We start from the raw sequence: 16,293 nt of genomic DNA, 5'->3' as shown, positions 1-16,293 counted from the left end.
CAGTGGGGGGTGTGCAGGAGGCAGCTGATCGATGTTTCTCTCTCATTGATGTTTCTAACTCTCTATCTCTCTCCCTTCCTCTCTGTACAAAAATCAATAAAATATATTAAAAAAAAAAATGAGTTTGCGTGTCACCTCTGACACACGTGTCATAGGTTCGCCATCACTGGAATAGATGGTACTAATACTATAACAAGCTGTTGGATATTATTGTGGATTCAAAAGAACATAAGATCCTCTTTTATAAAGAAACAACTAGAATGTGATAGAAAAGAAAAGAAAAGGGGAACTAACGCTAGTATAAGGAAAAGCACTCGTTGTTTTACAGGAAGTAGTACCACTCTATTTTATATACAATTTAAATAACTTTCCAAAATCATATTCTATTACATAAATGGCAAAGAAAAGATTCATTAAAGTCAGAAATAACAGCATCAAATATAGGTGTAACATGGACAGTCTCTAAGAAGTTAAAACAGCATGGTAACTTAACCATTTAAAAAAATAAATACATATAATCTACCAGTCGAATAAGCTCTATATTATAAGTCTGAACTTTAACTTAAAATATCTAATAATAATAATGATAATAATCTGTTCTGTAGAGAATGATATTAACCTATGGAGATTGTAAGAAGAAAGACACATTAGGACTAATGAGTATGGACATCAGCTCCTGATTTAGGGAGTGTGGTACTACATGCCTATGGTTTAATCAAAGTTGCTGAAAAATTCTCAAATGATTTTCATGAAACAAAAACTTCTTTACAATAAGGAAATGAAGAACATTAGAATGTAAGCTCCATTAAGACAGGATTATTTGTGTTTTGTTCACTGCTACAGTCCCAATGCCCCCAACATTATAGTAGGCACACAACAAATATTTGCTGCATGAATTGGAGATGTCAAAGGTTAAAGTAAGACAAAAGGCCAAAAACATTAATTAATAAAGAATGCCCCTCCTTAAGACAGAATCTACAGGGAAGTGTACTTAAAATCTTCTGTTCCAAATTGGCCTATGGTAGTAATCTATAACATATAAATACCTACAGTAACTCTAAGAAGTAACTCTAAGACTTAAGAATGACTATATTAGATACAATTTATCTAGTAAATTTTAAATAAGTAGCTAGTAAATAAATAGGTAAAAATGAAAAGAAAATAACAGCAAAAAGACATCATCCTGCCTTGTACATCCAGATTGTACCACTGTTTTTTCATAGGTGCATCTCACTGGTTTACTTTACTTTTTTAAATCCTGGTAAAATATACCTAGCATAAAATTTTCCTTATTAACCATTTTTAAGTGTATAGTTCAGCAGCATCAAATACATTCACACTGCTGTGCAACCATGAACACTGTCCATTTTCCAGAATGTTTCATCATCTCAAACTCAAATTCCGTACCTATTAAACAATAATGTCCCCATTGTTCCCTTCCCCCTGGCCCTAGGTAATCACTTTTCTACTTTCTGTCTTGGTTATGACTATTCTAGGTACCTCATAGAAATAGATCATAAGTCCTGGTCATGTGGCTCAGTCGGTTGAGCATCATCCCATGCACCAAGAGGTCACTGGTTTGATTCCAGGGCAGGGCACATGCCCTGGTTGTGGGCTTGATCCCCAGTAGGGGGCATGCAGGAGGCCTCCCACTGATGTTTCTCTCTCACTGATGTTTCTCTCTCTCTCCCCCTCTCTCACAAATCAATAAAAGCATATCTCAAAAAGTAAATGGATCATAAAATATGTCCCTATGTCCCTTCCTGCACACCCCCTGCTGGGGAGCCCACAATCCAGGCATGTGCTCTGACTGGGAATCCAACTGGCCACCTCCTGATGTATAAGTCGATGCTCAACCACAGAGCTACACCAGCTGGGTTCAAACATCATATTCTGATTCAAAAGTAAACAGACTTAACTGATATATTTTTAAGTTTTTGCCACTTTGACTAGACACATATTTTCCTCTGTTCAGGCACTATTAGAAAGCTATTCAAGGTTAAAAATTTTAATTAAAATAGAAAAATCTAGTTTGGAAATAAAACAAAAATGCTATCCTAACCCATATAGAAGAATTAGAGGAAAAATATATCTAACAAATGAAATTCCTCTAAAAATAAACTATAGCCACATTTTGTTTTTAATTACACAGATTTTTCTAAAGGCAGAAAAGAAAATTGTTGAGATTTCCAGCAGTCTGACTTCCCATCGCTCAAGCAGGCTTAGGAGCAGTGCTGCCTCCCAAACAGACAAGTGAAAATGCAAAGGGCAAGCTTTACTAAGGTGAAACAAGGGATAGTCCAGAATCATATAGACATTTCCCACTTTTCTAGAACCTCCTGGGTAAATGATGTTATGTATACATGAGACACAAAAAGAAAAAAACTCAAATAATGACAACCAAGAATGTCTATGCCTATTAGGTGCTATTCAGTAAACAAGCAGGGCACTATTATTTTTGACAGATGCTTAGGTTTGGATTATACATGCACTCAGAAAAAAAAAAAAACAAAAAAACCAGGCTAAATCCAGAAGATATTTGATATTCTTTTTTAGAACAGGTAATATAATAACTCAAACCACAAATCTACATGCAACAATTTATGTTACTAAATAATATCTATACTAATAAAAGTATAATATGCTAATTAGACCGGGTCAACCGGCCATCTTCCAGACGTCTGACTTCCTTCCGGACAAAGCCATGGTGGTGGGGGCCGAGGCAGAGGCAGTTAGGGGCAATCAGGCTGGCAGGGGAGGGCAGTTTAGGGGTGATCAGGCAGGCAGAGGTAGTTGGGGTTGAGATCAGGCCAGCAGGGGAGAGCAGTTAGGTGCGAGATTAGGCTGGCAGGGGAGGGCAGTTAGGGGCGAACAGGCAGGCAGGCAGAGGGGTTAGAGGCAATCAGGCAGGCAGAGGCAGTTAGGGGTGATCAGGCAGGCAGGCAAGTGAGCAGTTAGGAGCCAGCGGTCCCAGATTGCGAAAGGGATGTCTGACTGCCGGTTTAGGCCCGATCTCTGTGGGATCGGTCCTAAACCGGCAGTTGGACATCCCCGAAGGGGTCCCCGATTGGAGAGGGTGCAGGCTGGGCTGAGGGGAACTCCCCCACCCCTGTGCATGAATTTCGTGTACGGGGCCACTAGAATTTTATATAATATAGAGTAGCTCAATGACATGTGAAAAAGCATAAACATATGTTCATACGTTCACTGAGCTATGATAAAGAATTTGTCAAATAGTTGCTTGGAACCACCTCAAGACGAAAGAATCAAATCTGAATGTATTATTTTCAAAACAGCTTCCTGTTAAAAGAAAAACAGCACATAACTTCTGATTCCATCATCAATATATACATATGTGCATAAGAAAAACAAAGTCAAGAAGGTCCCATAACAACATGTCAACAGTGTTTTTCCCCTCTGGGTGGTAAGAATAGAAGCAATTTTAATTTCATTTGTTTTGCTGATCTGTGTTTTCTAATTTTCCATAATAAAAGCATGTACTAATTGCATATAAAATGTTAAACAATAGCCTCCAGGTTTTTAGAGCTTTATTTATAAAAATGAACAAAGTTAGATATCCCATTTGCCACCATCAACATACTTACATAATATGGTTCTGCCTCCCGTTCAGTTATCTCATCCTGATATAGGGTGAAGCAAGTTGGAATTCGACCAAACCACACATCTCGAAGCACATCTTTGTCATCTGTCATTCTTCCAGTGATTAAAGCAGTACATATATGCTAAATTCTTTTTTCAACCAAAGCTAAACTGAAAATAAAATGAGGAGCATTAATCAGATCCTTGCAAGGATGAATGACCTGCTCTGAAACAAAGAAAGATTTTAGGAAAAATTGAATGCCCAAATCAGTGCAACAAATTCTAAATGCAGAGCTATTACTTATTTAAAGGGATCAGAGATGTAAACAATTCAAAATTACAACATAGGCTAACTAATGAGCCACAGACAAAGTTAAACTATAAATACATCATTTTCAAGCTTTATCTAAAGTGAACTCTTCAATGATGTCCTAAGGTCCTTAGAGTGCAACACCGAAATATCCCACAATTATCCCTGCCCTATATATATATTTTTTTAAAATACATATTTTTATTGATTTCAGAGAGGAAGAGGGAGGGAGAGAGAGATAGAACATAAATGATGGGAGAATCACTGATCAGCTGCCTCCTGCATATCTCACACTGGGGATTGAGCCCACAACCTGGGCATGTGCCCTGACCGGGAATTGAACCGTGACCTCCTACTTCATAGATTGACACTCAACCTCTGAGCCACAATGGCCAGGCACTGCCCCATATTTAAACCTCTCCCACTCCAGATACTATCAATATTTGATTTTACCAGTGTTTCCCATCTTATTTACTACTAGAGGCTGGTACATGAATTCATGCACATTGAAAGAAAATTAATTAGAAAATATTTTAATATCGCTATTCGCCCTTTCTCTATAATAAAAGTGTCTACCAAATTCACGATCGGCAATGACAGATTGAAACACACGTGTGTGACTGGCACCAGCGAGAGCTTTATATATATTGTGCATGCCCGAGTCAACTGAGTCTTTTATAGACATAGAATAAAGTTGCTCAATTAGACTTGTTTTCTGATTTAGCTAAACTTTTTTCAGGCCAGTGAAGCACCCCAACTTCCCTTTCAGGTAATTGTCAGCAACACAACAATAAATATCAACATGAAGCAGATTATTACTGTAGATCACGCAGGGAGTACAAAGGGTAAAATATTTAACTGCAGCAGTGTTTGATTATATTCTGCGCAGTGAGAAAATCTGAAGTCATTTTCAAGGTCCACCATTTCTTACTTCTTTCCAGTCGGGTCAAGTTTCTAAGCTTTTTAAATCTCCATTTTCCAGCTAATGAAAAGAAAATAGGATTCCACCGAGTTTCCTATCTACATACTCCAGGAATTCTGTGAGGATCAAATGAGATGAGGCACTGGAAAACGCTTCACAGATATTTGGTTAAAGTGTGAAATGTTTCCATCTGGGTCTAAAGCAAGTCATGTTCCTGGGCTGAAGAAACTGCAAGGAGGCTAGTTGTCGCTAGGGAGAGGAAGGTGGTCATTGCTACGTGATGTCATTACCTGGTGCCCATAGCCACTGTTTCTGGGCTGTGGGCCACATTTTGCACCATAGGGTCTCAGCAGTGTTGGCTGTGATTGGTGGGCTGTCGCTCAGGGATGGTGGCGGGGCCTGTGTCCCACTTGGGGGAAGCTGAGTGTTGCTTTGTGGGAGCCAGGTCCACAGTGCCATTTCTCTGTGTGTGTCACAGCAGGTCCTATGTTGAGCGTCTGTTCCCTGGTGGCCAATGCGCATCATAGCGACTGGTTGAACACTTAGCATATTAGCCTTTTATATACTAGAGGCCCCGTGCACAAAAATTTGTGCACTCAGGGGGGAGGGGGAGGCGCCTCAGCCCGGCCTGTGCCCTCTCGCAGTCTGGGACCCCTCGGGAGATAACGACCTGCTGGCTTAGGCCTGCTCCCGGGTGGCAGAGGGCAGGCCCAATCCCTAGGTGCAGCCCCTGGTCAGGCTCAGAGCAGGGCTGATTGGGGGGTTGGGGCACCGCCCCCTGTCACACTCAAGGCAGGGTCGATGGGGAGGTTGCGGCGCCACCCCGTCACGCACAGAGCAGGGCCAATCAGGGGGCTGGGGCGCTGCCCCCTGTCACTCACAGAGCAGGGCCCATCAGGGGGGTTGGGGCTCCGTACCCTGTCACACACAGAGCAGGATCGATCAGAGGGTTGGGGAGCTCCCCCCTGTCACGCACAGAGCAGGGCCCATCAGGGGGTTGAGGAGCTCCTCCCTGTCACTCACAGAGTAGGGCCGATAGGGGAGTTGGGGCACCGCCCCCTGTCACACACAGAGCAGGGCGGATCAGGGGGTTGGGGTGCCGCACCCTATCACACTCAGGGCAGGGCCGATGGGGAGGTTATGGCTCTACCCCGTCATACACAGAACAGGGCCCGTGGGGGTGGGGGGTGTTGGGGCGCCGCCCTCTATCACCCACAGAGCAGGGCGGATCAGAGGGTTGGGGCGCCGCACCCTGTCACACACAGAGCAGGGCCAATCAGGGGGTTGGGGCCCCGCACCCTGTCACATACAGAGCAGGGCAGATCAGGGGGTTGGGGCACTCCCCCGTCACACTCAGGGCAGGGCTGATGGGGAGGTTGCGGCTCCACCCCGTCACACACAGAGCCGCAGGGCGATCAGGGGGTTGGGGAGCTCCCCCCTATCAGGCACAGAGCAGGACTGATCAGGGGGTTGGGGCGCCTTCCCCTGTCACGAACAGAGCAGGGCGGATAGGGAGGTTGTGGCCCCACCCCCTGTCACACACAGAGCCGCAGGGCAATCAGGGGGTTTGGGCGCTGCCCCCTGTCACGCTGATCCTGGTGCCGGGAGGCCTCACGGCTCCGCTGATCCCAGTGCTGGGAGGCATATTACCCTTTTACTATATAGGATAGAGGCCTGGTGCACGGGTGGGGGCCAGCTGGTTTGCCCTGAAGGGTGTCCTGGATCAGGGTGGGGGTCCCGCTTGGGTGCCTGGCCAGCCTGGGTAAGGGGCTGATGGCTGTTTGCAGCTGGCCACACCCCCTTCAGGGTGGGGGTCCCCACTGGGGTGCCTAGCCAGTCTGGGTGAGGGGCTGAGGGCTGTTTTCAGGCTGGCAAGTGACTGAAGCGCCCAACCTGTCCTTTTTTTCTTTTTTTTTAATTCTGGGCCAGCTTTAGCTCTGAGGCTTGGCTCCAGCTCTGAGGCCTTGCCTGCTGAAAGCAGGTATCTGGTTTGTTTGGATTCTATAATCAAAACACTGTTTCAATTCCAGCTCTGAGATCCCGGCTGGCTGAAAGCAGGTTTCTGGAGTTTTGTTTAGCTCCTATATTTGTAACAATGTTTCAAACTGCAAGCTCAGAGGCCGGCAGTGGCAGGCAGGGAACGTTGGCTTCCTCTGTCACTGAAGCAAGCAAGCCTCATGTTCGCTTCCAGCTGCCTGGCTGCCGGCCGCCATCTTGGCTGGCAGTTAATTTGCATATCGCCCTGATTAGCCAGTGGGAAGGGTAGCAGAGGTATGGCTAATTACCATGTTTCTCTTTTATTAGATAAGATATAGATTATAAATAGAGACTTCATTTTAAACCCTCTAGCAAAACTGGCCCCTTAAAATCTTGCTGTTCTGTTCTACCATCCCCCTGACTAATATGCTCCTCTCTCACCTGTTCAAATCCTACCTACTCTGCAAACCTAGCTCACAATCCTGACCCAATTAGACAGTAAAAGTTCTACTCTAAACACAGAATATTCCTTATGCCACAAATAAAGCACTAAATCTGCAATCTGAAATATTCTGAATATGATAGGACATGGCTTTTGACCTCTGTAATATCCAACTGTCTTCCAGCACTAAACTATATAATAAAAGTCTAAGTGACCGTTATGGCTATGATACACACTGACCAGCAGGGGGCAGATGTTCAATGCAAGCACTGCCTCCTGGTGGTCAGTTGGCTCCCACAAGGGGAGTGCCGCTCAGCCAGAAGCCAAGCTCATGGCTGGTGAGAACAGTGCCGGTGGCGGGAGCCTCTCCCACCTCCGCAGCAGTGCTAAAGAGCAGCGAACCGAGCAGTAAGGAGCAGCAAGCAGGCAGTCATTAAAGAGTGAGTGGTCCTGGACTGTGAGAGGGCACAGGCCGGGCTGAGGGAACCACACCCTCCCCCCTAGTGCACAAATTTCGTACACCAGGCCTCTGGTATTTTATAACTAGATAACACGACAATACACTGTTTGAGTAAATGTTGAAATAAATACTGTTGGTAGCTAACTACGGATATTCAATAGCCTTCTACATAAGTTGTGTGTGTATCTATTTCCCATCTTTCATAAGCTAGCTAATTAATAATTTATCATACTGTATCCTGCAGAAACATTTTAAATAATTGTGTTAGTTAAGGCAAACATCAGCTATCACCACTGAATTAGTCAAGCTTTTCTCTCTTCTCTCCCACTGACCAATGTCAAGCATATCAAGATTGTCATAAATTAATTAGTCAAAGAGAAAAATTCAAGTAGAATTCTAAATTTGTATCACTATACTTAAGTACACCTTGGAGGTCAATTACATGCCATGTCATCTACAGGTAAATAAACTGAAAGAGATAAAAAAAAATCTGCCCAACTAGAGCACTAATTAACACTCAAACCATAAGAATTCTGGTCACCTGAACTGAGTCCAGTGCTCTTTCCAGCATACCCATGTTTTAACTTTTATTAAGATATTAGAGGCCCGGTGCACTAATTCGTGCATGGGTGGGGTCCCTCGGCCTAGCTGGCGATTGGGTCCAATCGGGACCTTGGGAGGTTGGTGGAGGGGGTCAAGGCCGCAGGAGGTTGGCCAGGCAGGGGGAGGGTCTGCGGGAAGTTGGCTGGGGGAGGGACTGCAGGAGGTTGGCTGGCTGGGGTAGGTTGGCTGTGGGAGCGCATTGATCACCAGGGGGCAGCTCCTGCAATGAGCGTCTGCCCCCTGGTGGTCAGTGCACATCACAGTAACTGGTCGACTGGTTGTTCAATTGTTCGGTCATTTGGTTGCTTAGGCTATATATGTATATATGTACTAGAGGCCCAGTGCACAAAATTTGTGCACGGGGGCGGGGCTCCCTCACCCCAGCCTGCACCCTTGCCAATCTGGGACCTCTCGGGGGATGTCCAACTGACTCTCTCAATCAGGGACCACTGGCTCCTAACTGCTCACCTGCCTGACTGCCTGATCACCTCTAACCACCTCTGCCTGCCTGATTGCCCCTAACCACCTCTGCCTGCCTGCCTGATCACCGCTAACTGCTCCCCTGCTAGCCTGATCGCCTCTGCCTCACTCTGCACCCGGGACCCAGGATTCCCTCCTCCAGCTGGTCGCAGGCACCCAGTACCCGGGCTTCCCTCCCTCTGGCTGGCCGCAGGCACCCAGAACCCAGGCCGGCCCCAGCCACAGGGGACCATGGGTGGGTGGCTTTGCCCAGGCCGCAGCCGCAGGAGGCAGCTGATCGATGTTTCCCTCGCATCAATGTTTCTCTCTATCCCTCTCCCTTCTTCTCTGTGAAATCAATAAAATATATTTAAAACAAAACAAAAACAAAAACAAAAAACCTAGCTCCAGCACTTACTATGATACCTCAAGTAACTTCTCTCCATTTTCTCATCTATAAAATGAGGATAACATCACTTACCACATAAAATATATAAAAATTAAATTAATACATGCACTTAGAACTATGTCTATAACACTATAAAGTGTATCTATCATGACTTACAGAACAAGACCATGTCTCAAAAAATGTTTAAAAGTCCTAAAGACTTCAAGAACTAAGAACAACCAAAAGCATTATATGTGTTATGTCATTCTTTATTTCAGACTGTTCTTTTTTCATAGTTACTATATCTTTTTCATACTGTTGAGCATTTTTAACATCATTACTCTGAACTCTGTTTCAGATAAGTTTCTTATCTCTGCCTCATTTATCTCTTCTTCTGGAGAATTCGCTAGTTCTTTCATTTGGGGATTGTTTCTTTGTTTCCTCATTTTGGTTATCTTGGTTTTTGAGTCCTAATGAACTGGCTTCATATTCCACATTTTGAACCCCCACATCATAGTGCCTCTCAGGAGTTCAGTTTTGTTTATCACTATCTATCCTATATAATAAAGGGCTATTATGCATATGGTCATCACACCATAACAGCTCAGACACTCAACACTGGGAAGAGAGGAATGGTGCTCGTATTGTGCAGGGGTGGTTTCAAGAACATGAGGGTAAGGCGGAAAGGCAGCTCCGGACCGGAGTGAAGGCGGTGCCAGCAGCCCGGGGAAGGAAGGCCCATTCTTGCACGAATCTTCGTGCACTGGGCCTCTAGTCCTATCTAATAAAAGGCTAATATGCAATCGACCAAATGGCAGAACAACCGGTTGCTATTGCTATGACACTCACTGACCACCAGGGGGCAGATGCTCAATGCAGGAGCTGCCCCGTGGTGGTCAGTGCACTCCCACATGGGGCGCACAACTCAGCCAGAAGCCGGGCTCATGGCTGGCGAGCACAGCGGCAGTGGCGGGATCCTTTCCTGCCTCCACAGCAGCACTAGGGATGTCCAACTGCCAGCTTAGGCCCACTGGGAGCAGGCCTAAGCCAGCAGTCGGACATCCCGAGGGCTCCCAGACTGCAAGAGGGCGCCTAGACTGCAAGAGGGCGCAGGCCAGGGTGAGGGCTCCCCTGCAAAGTGCACAAATTTTGTGCACCGGGCCTCTAGTAAGCTTATAATAAAGATTTTTTATCTCTGATTTCTAACGTCATATTCTTTCCATCACACCATACTGATTGCCAGTGTGCTTCCAACTCCTAAATGTCCATGGTTATAATGAAATGTTACTTTCAGAAAGGAGAGGAGGGAATAAATAAAATATTAACACCACGGTGTCGGGTGAATTTCCCGCCAAAATATAAGATGGCGGTTCGCATACGCAGGTAGGTATCTTTGTGAACGGCAAACAAACAAATATTTGGTAATACGCAGTTACAATCGGCCCGAGTTTACACGTTTCCTGCACTCCACCGCAAATCTATATGAACCGAGTTAAGACAGCTCCCGCGGAGTACGCGCAATTCACGTGAGCCGACTTAACTCGTTTCCCGCAATCCAAGTGTTAATATATCCTTTAGTGTTCAGAGAAGAATTTTAAAAGATAGGGAAATTGAAGAATGGGTAGAATATGGACAGGCAAAGAGAAGAAGAAGTTACTTATGGCAAACTAGCATCAACAAAGGCAGGAAATAAGCAGAAGCAGTACGTGTGCAAACACTTTAGGAAAAGTCAATATCACACATAGATCCTGGGCAAATCACTTTACTTCACTAAGCCTCAATTTCCTTACCTATATAAAGTCCACCAAGCTATTCTGGAAAAAAAAAAAATCTATAGTGTTTGACATGGTATTGGACATATAGTTAAGTGCTGAGAAATAATTATTCTTTTAACATCATATCTGTAAATGTAAACTGAGACTAGATCATGAGGCATACCAAATAGAATATTGTGAGTTCTCAAATTTCATCCAATAAGCCTCGAGAACCTGTAAAGTTTTGTAATAAAATAAAAACAGCCGAAACCGGTTTGGCTCAGTGGATAGAGCGTCGGCCTGCGGACTGAAAGGTCCCAGGTTCGATTCCAGTCAAGGGCATGTACCTGGGTTGCAGGCACATCCCCCAGTAGGAGATGTGCAGGAGGCAGCTGATCGATGTTTCTCTCTCATCGATGTTTCTAACTCTCTATCTCTCTCCCTTCCTCTCTGTAAAAAATCAATAAAATATATTTAAAAAAATAAAATAAAATAAAATAAAAACAACTAGTAGCAGTGCACAAAAGGAAATCCTAAGTCAGAGAGAATATAGCCAGGAAGCAATCTCAGCAACTAGGACATATAATAATGATTGCCTGACCTAGGCTGGCAGCAATGCAGTGAGAGAGAGATATGAGGTCTTTCCAAGGAAGAATGAATAGAAGTTGGTGAAAATCTAGCTGAGGAACAAAGAAAAGAACAGAGAAGATTTAAATGCCGACAGCAGGCAATAGAGCAGCAGTTCTCAACCTGTGGGTTGCGACCCCTTTGGCAGTCGAACGACCCTTTCACAGGGGTCGTCTAAGACCATCCTGCATATCAGATATTTACATTATGACTCATAACAGTAGCAACATTACAGTTATGAAGTAGCAACAAAAATAATTTTATGGTTGGGTCACAACATGAGAAACTGTATTTAAAGGGCCAGAAGGTTGAGAACCACTGCAATAGAGTAAGGTAGGTAGTTAAGGGGTTCTGAAATCAGACTGACATGGGTTTAAACCTTGACTTCCACCTATAAGCTGTGTGTCCTTAGACAACAAATCTGACATCGCTGAACCTCATATCTGTAAACTGAAGATACTTCTAATGTCAGAGGGCTCTTGGGTGTTTAGCACCTAGTTACCACTCAATAAATGAAAAAGTGTTTAATATATGTTTTCCTTGTGTTTCCATGGTCCCTCTACTTGAGCTTCCTTTCCCTCCTCTTTCGCCAAACTCTTAATCTTTTTTAAGAGTCAGCTAAGCAACCTCCAATTTAATTACTTCTACAATAGCATGTTATAACCATTCACTGCAGATATGTTCATCTTATCTGTCTCTTGCCTCTCCCCATACCGAACCGAGAGTTCCTTGACAGCAGAAACTGGATACCTTTGTACCCACAATATTAGCATAATTAGCACATAGCAGGCTCTGGAATTTTTGTTGAACAACTGGCAAATATACATAAATATATAAAACTAGAGGCTCAGTGCATGAAATTTGTACACTCAGGAGGGGTCCCTCAGCCCGGCCTGCACCCTCTCGCAGTCTGGGAGCCCTTGGGGGATGTTCGACTGATGGCTTAGGCCCACTCCCTTAGTGCTGCTGCAGTGGCGGGAAAGGCTCCCACCACCGCTGCTGTGCTCCCCAGCGGTGAGTCCAGCTTCTGGCTGAGCTGCGCTCCCCCTGTGGGAGGGTACTGACCACCAGGAGGCAGCTCCTGTGTTGAGCATCTGCCCCCTGGTGGTCAGTGTGTGTCATAGCGACCAGTCATTCCGCAGTTCAGTCAATTTGCATATTAGCCTTTTATTATATAGGATAAGTCCAAAAGTTATACTAGTTATTAAAAAAACTTTTCCATCTAAATGCTTTCCCAAACCAATACAATCACACTTTAAATTAGTCAATTTTTCATTATTTTAGAAAAATACTTTTCCTTCTCATATACACTACACTATCATCATCATATATCCAATTTGAAGGCAATGTTTTGGAAGCACAGAAATCCCAACCCATGAGGCAGTCTACTAGAAATAAGCTTCTGAAGGGCAGGCGCTACTTCTTGATAGCTGTGTTCTCTAGATCTAATTCAGAGCTTGGAACAGAGCAGGTGCCCAACCAACAACATTTCACAAATAGCCTAGTGAATATGGCAAAAATATAATGAACAATTAATAGTCCCTTTCGCACTACAAACCAAGAAAGGCTAACCAATTACCTGAAGCTATTTTGCTGAGAAAATCCCCAACTACCTAGAAATTACTTAAAATATCAAATGCCTACTAGCAGTAAATTTGTAAACATCTAAAAATAATAATCTATGCTGGTTGATCTCTCTTTAAATTAATGAACACTAACCTAAAAAGTGGGCCCTAAGAACTGACCAGGGTTCCTCCACTTCCCTAGTCCATTTATTCTCCCACTGTCCTACATAACCATTTCATATCTCTGCTCTCCTCAAATTTTCACATCTCCTTCCTCACTCTCTCTCAGCTAAGGACCTGGCTTCTGAGAACCTGGCTTCTAATTTCTTCTACCTTATATCTAAAGACCATGGGTTCTTTTTTTTAAAATTATTTTTTATTGTTTAAAGTATTATATATGTCTCCTTTTTCCCCCCATTGACTCCCTCCAGCCCGCCCCAGCCCCCTTTCCCCCCAGGTCTTCAGCACCTTATTGTCTGTATCCAAGAGTTATGTATATATGCATACAAGGTCTTTGGTTGATAACCTCCCACCCACACACCCCCTTCCCTCAAGATCAGTGGTTCTCAACCTTCCTAATGCCTTGACCCTTTAATACAGTTCCTCATGTTGTGGTGACCCCCAATTTCATTGTTACAAATTGAACATAATTAAAGCATAGTGATTAATCACAAAAACAATGTGTAATTATATATGTGCTTTCCGATGGTCTTAGACGACCCCCAAAGGGGTCGCGACCCACAGGTTGAGAACCACTGCTCAAGATCAAGGGTTCTCAACAAGGATTTTAATGAGTAGCCCCACCCTTCCCTGGGAGTTAGAAAAACCTTACCTACCTCCGAATGTTGAAGGCTCTGGGGCTCAGTCCTTGAACCATGCCTGTGGAGGATTCTCATGGCTTTAAATATCACTTATACAGTAACAATTCCCACATTTATATTCTGAACTCCAGTTTCATATATACTACTGTGTATTGACATTTCATTTGAAAATTTAACATGTTGCGAAACTGAGTGATTTCAGATCTTCCTCCCTGCTCTCCCTATTACTCTGTGGTCTCCCCGACATTACTAAGTGCTAATTGCTCTATTCTTTAGTGATCAGGCTCTAAACTTTGGAGTCATCCTTGACTCCTCTTCACATCTGAAGACTCTAGCTTAGACCCAAGTAAAAAAATCTGCCATTTCTCACCACCTCCACTACTACCACGGATCCAAGTCACCGTGACCTTTAACCTGGGAAAATGCAACAGCCAATAGGTCTCATTTCTGCCCTTGCTGCATGCAGACAACATAGCAATCAGAAATATCCTTTTAAACACAAGTCAGATCAGTTTATCCTCATTCAAAGTAAAAACTAAAGTTCTTACAAAGTCCTACAAGGCCATACACCACTTGGCCCCATTCTGCCCTGATTATTTACTTCTCTTCCCCCTTGCTCACTCAGTTCCAGCCAAACTAGCTGCCTCAGGGACTTTGTGGTTGCCCTGATGGCTCTTTCCGCTACATCCATACAGCAGCCTTCTTCATCACTTTTAGGTCTCTGCTCAAATATCATCTCTTCTAAGGCCACCACTGCAATTTCCTATGCACACCACCGGCATTCCCCTTCACTGCTTTATTTTTCTCTCTCTGGCACTTGTCACTACATGCTCTATGTTTTAATTAACTTTTATATTGTCTTCCCTCCTCCCACCAAGGTGAACTGCATGATGGCAGGGATTTTTATTGTCTCGTCCATTGTTCTGTTTTGTTTACTTTTTGCTCATTTGTAAAATTGATAAAGCTAACCTACACTCGAAGTGCACACATTATTCTAAAAACTTATATCCATATAATACTATCCTGTTAATTTTCCCCCACTTTTAACCAGCTCATATATGAGGATCAAATCACATGTTTAAATCTAGTACAAAATTCTAAAATCCCCCTCAACTACTCCACTCAACCCAACATCTTTACTTTCAAATTCAAAATTCAACCAACAACTCCTATGGAAACCACAAATAATTCAGTTGAGATCAAAGTACCCACGGTCCCCAAAACTCTGAGACTTATCAAGTGAATTCTGAAGGGTCTTGGAAGTGCAGTGCTGTATGATGGTGCTGGATCCTGATTCTTGACTTAGACCCTGCTGTGCCCCCCCGCCCGCCCCCATAAAGATCTAGAACCAATCCAGTTTCCCCAGCTCCCTCAAGTTCTTGAGGTATGATTTGGAAATAATCCAAAGTATAAATGAAAGTTCGTGAGCATACTTTGCCAACAGGAAATGGCTTTAACAGTAAATATTATTAAAATGAGTCTCGAATAAATGAGAAAATAAGTTGTTGGAAATACCCACCGAATTCAGACAGAATTGAACTGCCTGTGAAATGGTTGGTTTAAACAACTGTTCCACGAAAAATGCAGGTGTTGAACGAAAACTCTAGAGCCTGGGCTTCCTAGCCCAGCCAGGAACAGACAGACGCATTCCCCGAGAGAGCGCACCGGCTACACCCTCCGGCCGGCCCCGCCTCCCCGCGAGCGGCCACCTCCACCCGCCGCCGCCGTCCGACCGAGCGCTCCGCTAGCCCGCCATTCGCCCCTCCTTCTACCACACCTACCTGGCACCTCCCCACCCTCCTCCTGCGGGCATTTCTTCATTTGGGGGGCGGGGGACACACACACTGACAAGCACCCTACCAGAAGCGCCGGCTCCTCCTCCGGCTTTCCGCACCGGCGAAGCAGATCCGTTCCGGCCCCGGCCCCGGCCCCGGCCCCGGCCCGCCGGCGGCGCAGGGTACTTGACACCCGGTCCCGCAGAGACGCGCGAGCCCGGAGTCCCCAGAGGCCGCGCAGCCGCAGAAAGTACCGGCAAGGCGGTCGGAGTCGAGCCCTGCTGCACTTCCGCCCTCTGCGATTCAGCAAAGACAACCGGCAGCGCCTCGGAGCCCTGGAAGCCCACCCCAAGTCCAGTTACCCAGGGCGCCCGAAGATGACGTCACGGGACCCCACGTGGCCCGCACTCAGCTCTCCGCCCTCTGAGTTCAGCCCAGCCCGGAGCTGAGGCCGGCGCCGAGCTTGAGCATGCGCAGACGGAGCGAGCGCAGGCGTGTAGGGTCAAACCCCTGGCAAGTCCACAGCTTCTACTTTGGAATAGGCTAGAGCAGCGGTTCTCAACCTGTGGGTCGCGACTCCTTTGGCGGTC

At 45.0% G+C, this 16,293-nt stretch overlaps 1 protein-coding gene across 3 annotated transcripts in view; it reads right to left on the bottom strand.

Moving 5' to 3' along the window:
• ATG5 (autophagy related 5) overlaps positions 1 to 16,092 on the bottom strand; it is a 161,269-nt gene extending 145,177 nt beyond the window's left edge. Inside the window, exons 1-2 of one of the 3 annotated variants that reach the window (XM_070418001.1) lie at positions 15,789 to 16,092; positions 3,606 to 3,771 (exon numbers count right to left, since the gene is read on the bottom strand). In XM_070418001.1, the coding sequence (XP_070274102.1) occupies positions 3,606 to 3,713 (108 nt within the window). In that variant the 5' untranslated portion in view covers positions 3,714 to 3,771; positions 15,789 to 16,092. The remainder of the gene's footprint in view (positions 1 to 3,605; positions 3,772 to 15,788) is intronic. The other 2 variants (XM_070418002.1, XM_070418000.1) reach the window with 2 other exon arrangements.
• Between the last annotated feature and the right edge of the window lie 201 nt (positions 16,093 to 16,293).

The sequence above is a fragment of the Myotis yumanensis genome, unplaced genomic scaffold (assembly GCF_028538775.1).
Source record: "Myotis yumanensis isolate MYYU_CA2020_CCGP unplaced genomic scaffold, mMyoYum1.0.hap1 SCAF_6, whole genome shotgun sequence".
NCBI lineage: Eukaryota > Metazoa > Chordata > Mammalia > Chiroptera > Vespertilionidae > Myotis > Myotis yumanensis.
Note: the sequence above shows the minus strand (reverse complement) of the source record. Positions and strands in the feature narration are given on the sequence as shown.